This window comes from Cryptomeria japonica, chromosome 7 (genome assembly GCF_030272615.1).
Source record: "Cryptomeria japonica chromosome 7, Sugi_1.0, whole genome shotgun sequence".
NCBI classification, from domain to species: Eukaryota; Viridiplantae; Streptophyta; class Pinopsida; order Cupressales; family Cupressaceae; genus Cryptomeria; species Cryptomeria japonica.
The window spans coordinates 258,671,018-258,677,017 of NC_081411.1; the positions used below are offsets into that span (position 1 = coordinate 258,671,018).

Here is a 6,000-nt window from a genome sequence, read left to right on the forward strand (position 1 = left end):
TAGCCGAGGTAGGTACATCGGAGTTTGTGCCACCTTCCATGAGTTAGGTACATTGAATCTGGACATGCTGAGGTGGACCAATCCGACTGGAGAAGCGATGACTAAGATGCCACCTCGTCTGACACTTGTAACTTGGTAGATATTCAACTTGATGTTGTTGAGAAGCTAGCTTTAATTAATTCTTCTGGAACTATTTGCTTCTTCAACGAACCCTTTGCTTTGACTTCTTGTGTCCTTGATGTGCAGGATGATTGATGTACCTCGCCTTGGAATACTGGATTGGAGAAGTCGCCCTTGATGATGTTAGTCCAAAGAAGGCCGTCCTTGTCGATGCTAGGCTGGAGGAGGTCGCCCTTGTCCTTGCTTGATCGTCCTTGATGAGACCCTGCCAACTTGTAGATCCTCCGGGCTTTGGAGTCGCCATCTTGATACCTACACAACATTTCAAAATTAGCAATATATCTTGAAATCTAAAAATTAAACTTTAAAAGGAAGATTCAAGATTTTAATTAGGAAACTTCATGATAAATCTTGAGTTATCATTTCCTAATTTAGGATTTTCAAAGCAAAATTTAAATCTTCAAAAATGGTGCCAAGGTGATTACGCCATACCTCCACTTGGGAATTAATTCTAAGAAAAGATGCAAAATTAAGCAAGTTTGCTAAGCAAAATGTGGATCGAAGTCTTCAAAATGTGCTTCTTCTATCAACTTCACCACCTCTAGCCTTCAACGCCTTGAGGAAAATTCGCTCCACCTCTAGCCTTCAACAAAGATCGCTCCTTCCTGGACCAGATTTCGCACTCCTTTATTGCTCCTTCAAAAGCGCACTTGGACAAATGATTGAATGATGGATTAACATGCTCAACACACCCCTCCTATATAGGCGCTCATCTTGATAATTGCCCCTAGGCCGACTTGAAAAATAGGCCCAAAAAACAAATAAAATTTAATAAAAGAGGGGGCCGACCTTGCAAAATAATTGAGAATTTAAATCCATGCGCTCCAATTTGATTTTATTTAAATTAATAATTAATTAATTAATGCCTTCGTCTTTAATTAATTCGATTTTTTAAAGGCAAAAATAATTAATTAAATACTCATGCGCAATTTTTTAAATGCTATTTAATTAAATTTATCGATTTTTAGCATTTAATAAAATTCAAAAAAAATGTTTTAGCGCCAAAATTTGGAGAGGTGGAAAGATACAAACCATATCGCTCTGGTCCCTGACTGAGGGACAGGAGCGAATTATCATCTTAGCCTTGATTCTTTTGCCTTTGACGTTCAAAACCATCATCTCCACGTTGAAACTGGCATTTTTGTTAGGAACCTCGAGCTTGATCGACTTGATTTTGTGGATGAATGCCTTCTAAGGTTGAAATCGCCCTGGTCCCTTGGTGAGGGACAGGAGCGAACTTTGTGTTCTAGCCAAAATACATCATCTTTTAATCTTAGCTTCTTACTTGTCGCCTTCCAAATGACGTTTTCGATCTTGTGTAATCTTGCTTTGACGTGATCTTTGAAGGAAAATGAGTGTTTTTGTGAAAATCGCCCTGGTCCTTGCCTGAAGGACAGGAGCGATTTTGTCTCCTTGCTCTAGTTGATCACTTTTTGATGTTTGATTTCTTTGCATATCATCTTCTTAAGGACACTTTAACCTTTTGCAACCTTGTACGACCTTGGTTTGACGAAATTTTCGAAGGAAATGGCCAATATAATGAACATCGCCCTGGTCCCTGACTGAGGGACAGGAGCGAATTTGAGCATATAGTGCAATTCTTTCATCTTTGGCGGTCCTTGCAACTTCCTTCTTCGTCGAGACACCTCAAAACGTCCTTGCCACCTTACACCCTGACTTGGAGTGGTTTAAACTTGGGAGGAAGGCAAGATAACTACCATTTCGCCCTGGTCCCTGGCTGAGGGACAGGAGCGAACTTGCATTTTCAAGCTCAATCACACTTTGCCAACTTCCAAAATTATCTTCAATGGACTCGTTGTGCACCCTTTCACTCATCCTTGACATGTAATTTGCTTCATCTTGGCGAGAGATTTGTCTAAGGAAGAAATCGCTCTAGTCCCTGGGAGAGGGACAGGAGCGCCTAGGCAAATATGAGCCTCCCTTTGGTGTCTTGCAATCTTCAATTTGTCTTCAATGGGTCCGTTACACCTTCTTCACCTGCCTCAAACTTAAAACTCACTTGATCTTCGCCCAAATTTTGCCTTATAAGGAAATTCGTTCTGGTCCCTGGGAGAGGGACGGGAGCTATCACTTAAATTCGCCCTGGTCCCTGGCAGAGGGACAGGAGCGATTTTGCTTCTAGGGTCAATTTTCCTCATGATTGTGCTTTCAAATTATATTCAACTGATAAAATGTATCTCCTTTGATCTTCTCAATTCGCGAAATCGTTCAAATCTTTCAAGGACAAGGCAATTTTGGATTTCAAGCTCCGGTCCTTCAGTGAGGGACAGGAGCGATTTTTGTCCTCTAGGCCCAAATGCTTCACTTTTCACTAGGGAAGATATCATCCTGCTTCAGGCTATGAATAAAAGTTAATGTCCAAAAAGGTCTAAAAATGTGCATATAAAGAAAAGCGCTCTGGTCCTTCAGTGAGGGACAGGAGCGAATTTGACCTTCTAGGCAAAAACTTCATCATTTCATTGTTTTTGATCAAGTCTGGATGTTCTATCATGCTCATTTTGCCCTTCACCATGCCTTTGATGTCTCAATTCGTCCAAACAAGGTCAGGGATGGCTCAAATAAGTACTATCGCCCTGGTCCCTTGGTGAGGGACAGGAGCGCTTCGCCTTGGTCCTCCTGGGAGGGACAGGAGCGAAATTCACTCTGGATCCTCAATGAAGGACAGGAGCGAAATTTGACTTTTCGAACTCTCTATCAGGACAATTTTAATGGAATATAACATTTAAGTATAAGAAAATGTCACTTATACTTTAAGTTATATTCCATATATACTTTCAGGATGTTTGAGAGTGGTTTCAGGCCTCCAGGAGTTATATTGCGAAATCTAGTTTTTGGAGGTTTTTCAGTTTCCAGACTTAGTCAAATTTCAGGATCAGGACATTCCAGACTTAGCCAAATTTCAGGATCAGGACCTCACTCAAGCCGGACTTGCTTATCCATGTGATCCCCTGGGCGACACTCGAAATGCAAAGGCTAACTAACAAAACCCTAAAAGACCAAAAAAACAAACCCTAAAAAGCAAAAAAAACATGGGTCCCCATTTGCAATGGGGCGATGTGTGAAAACGTCACAACAGGTTGCTAGTGTAGTTCTGAAAAAACTTGGGATGCTGACCTTTAGAATAGACATGTAACTTCTTGTTGGATAAAAACTGTACTGAACTGAATACCTTTTAGTAATTGTGCAAAATATTCTCTGAATATTGTGCAGGTTGTCTGGTAAATATATTTCTTCCCTCAAACAATAACTAGCATTTCAAGATTGGCGGATCAACAGTTTTTATCATTCTGGCCATACAGTGGGTGATGGTGAGATCTAATTAAAATCTCTCGTATGAACAACATTGAGCATTTCAGATGGTTGACTCATTGTCCTGGCTTCTACGCCCAGTATGGCCATGACTATTACACACCTGTGATTGCATGACATTTTTTTATAAGGGTACTGCCAGGTTTTCCATTCTTGTCAAACTTAAGAGAAAGATGTCAATTTAACCCTCATTTATATAAACAATATATGCAATAAATAAATTGAAATCATCACTAAAGATTCAAAAGTTTTTCCAACAATTTTCCTTACGTTTAGTACAATTATTTTATAATATTATCATTTTTTTATTAAATGATGTGTTTTTAACAATATAAGCACCATAAAACCAAATCATTGCTAGAGGCTCACAAATCAATATTTTGCATCTCCTATAACCTTCATTATCATTGCTACCATTATTTTTGAATTTTCCAATACGTATACATGTATTCTCACCGCCGTATTCAAGTTCTGCCCCACAGCATTCTATCCTGCCTCAACCCATGATAATGTAATCTTGGATAAAAGCCACTAATCTCTAGTTTTGGGGGTTCTGAACACTCACTTGTAATACCAAAATTTATACAATATTCAACTGATCGTTTGCCAAAAAAAAATGTAATCTATATAACTTTCGTATTCTGTCATCTGATTAATTAGATAGCCTAAAATACATAATGTGCGGCCGAGAGAGGTGTGGTCATGGTATTGAGTACAATCATGTGAAGGACACCCGACTATGGTGATGCCCTGGTGCAGATCTAAGAATCAGCCGTATTAATAGCATCAACCCAGGGTTTAAGGCGTGTCTGTGTCCACAATTGCCTGCGATATGTTAGGTCCCGCCCTCAAGAATTTTTTTTAAATACCGTACATAATTAATTTTATCTATTTTGGTAATAACCGCATGCAGTAAACTCTTTAAAAGAGTAAAGTAACACTACTGACAGTCCAGTCCCACCATTAAATGAGTCGTGAACAGTGCGCCCATATTTTCTACATGAATTGTCCCAAAAAATTCCCAAATCTTCCAAGATTTGAAGGCTAAGGTTTGAATTTTGCTATACCATGTTTCCCCAAAATAACAGGATTTAAAGTATTTGACGCATACCTCTTTGTGCTTGCGTGAAGCCTGGTGAGCAGGCCATAGGGGTTCCGATTTTATAACAACATTGCAGACCCTGCACACTGCCTGGTCAAGCTCATTATACCTGCATACATCAAAAAGGTTTCTAAGCATACATTCATCTATTTGCACGAAAATTCAAACCCTAATAAACCAAAGGGTTTCTGAACCATAAGACCTTAGAAAACTGAAATGACAATGATTTACCTTACGAGAGGAGAATCAATCCGCTTCTCTCCTTTTTCTTTCTTTTTTTCCCTGAACATAGCTTTTCTGCTTTTCGCGTCCATGTTGAAAAATCAATCCTGCAATGTTTCTAATTCACTCGCTCGTTGCTTTGATCCTTATTTTCTACAATGCACTGCCTAGACTGGTTTATTTTGCAATTCAGGTTCAAACCTACGTCCCGAGTTCGCACTAAAAACCCAATGAAAGTTGAAATTTGAAGTTATTTAGCAATATGGCCCGCGGACTACTCTTTCGGATGAATGATCCCAAATTTAATGAACCCCAAAACGTGCAACGACTAGGCACTGGCTAAGTAAACAGCACCCTATAGCTCCCTACTTCTTTATCTCTCATTCTGTCTTCCGTGCCAGCCTCCCGGTGACTGCAATTTCTAGGGGATCGAATGAAATACATTTCCCATTGTGCACCCCGTGTCCGCCTCCCTTTCTGGCCAGAAAGTCTCCCTAATCATGCAACGTGTTAATTTTTTAATATATTTTATATAATATTTATTATATTTCATTTAATAAATTTTTAATATTATTTTTAAGTAAGTTTTTATTATATTTTATATATATATTGAATTTTATATATTTTATTTAATAAATTTTAATTATATTTTTAGTTAATTTTTAATATAAATTTTTTTTTTAATATTTATTATATTTCATTTAATAAATTTTTAATATTATTTTTAGCAAGTTTTTAATATATTTTATTTAATAAATTTTAATTATATTTTTAGTTAATTTTTAATATATTTTATTTATATTTGATTTTTTTTTTAATAAAGTTTATTATAATTCAAAAATGAATAAAATTTCACTTATAAAATTTCATTTTCACTTATAAGTGAAAAAAGTGAAAAAAGTTTCACTTATAAGTGAAAGTTTTGTAAGTGTTATAAATGAAAGTGTATTCATTTTTTAATAAAGTTTATTTCCTTATAAAATTTATTCAATTTTATAAAATTAAATTTTAAACTTTATTAAATTTATAAGTAAAAATTTATAAGTGAAAGTTTATTCGTTTTTGAATTATAATAAACTTTTTTAAAAAATAAAAGAAATCTAATATAAATAAAATATATTAAAAATTAACTAAAAATATAATTAAAATTTATTAAATAAAATATA

The 6,000-nt window shown here is 36.3% G+C and overlaps 1 protein-coding gene across 2 annotated transcripts in view; it reads right to left on the reverse strand.

Moving 5' to 3' along the window:
• The window catches only part of LOC131855914 (protein ABA AND ROS SENSITIVE 1-like), a 50,545-nt gene extending 45,233 nt beyond the window's left edge, over positions 1 to 5,312 (reverse strand). Inside the window, exons 1-2 of one of the 2 annotated variants that reach the window (XM_059209068.1) lie at positions 4,844 to 5,304; positions 4,622 to 4,721 (exon numbers count right to left, since the gene is read on the reverse strand). In XM_059209068.1, coding sequence (XP_059065051.1) covers positions 4,622 to 4,721; positions 4,844 to 4,926 — 183 coding nt within the window. In that variant the 5' untranslated portion in view covers positions 4,927 to 5,304. Of the gene's footprint in view, positions 1 to 4,621; positions 4,722 to 4,843 lie in introns of both variants that reach the window. The other variant, XM_059209069.1, reaches the window with a different exon arrangement.
• Between the last annotated feature and the right edge of the window lie 688 nt (positions 5,313 to 6,000).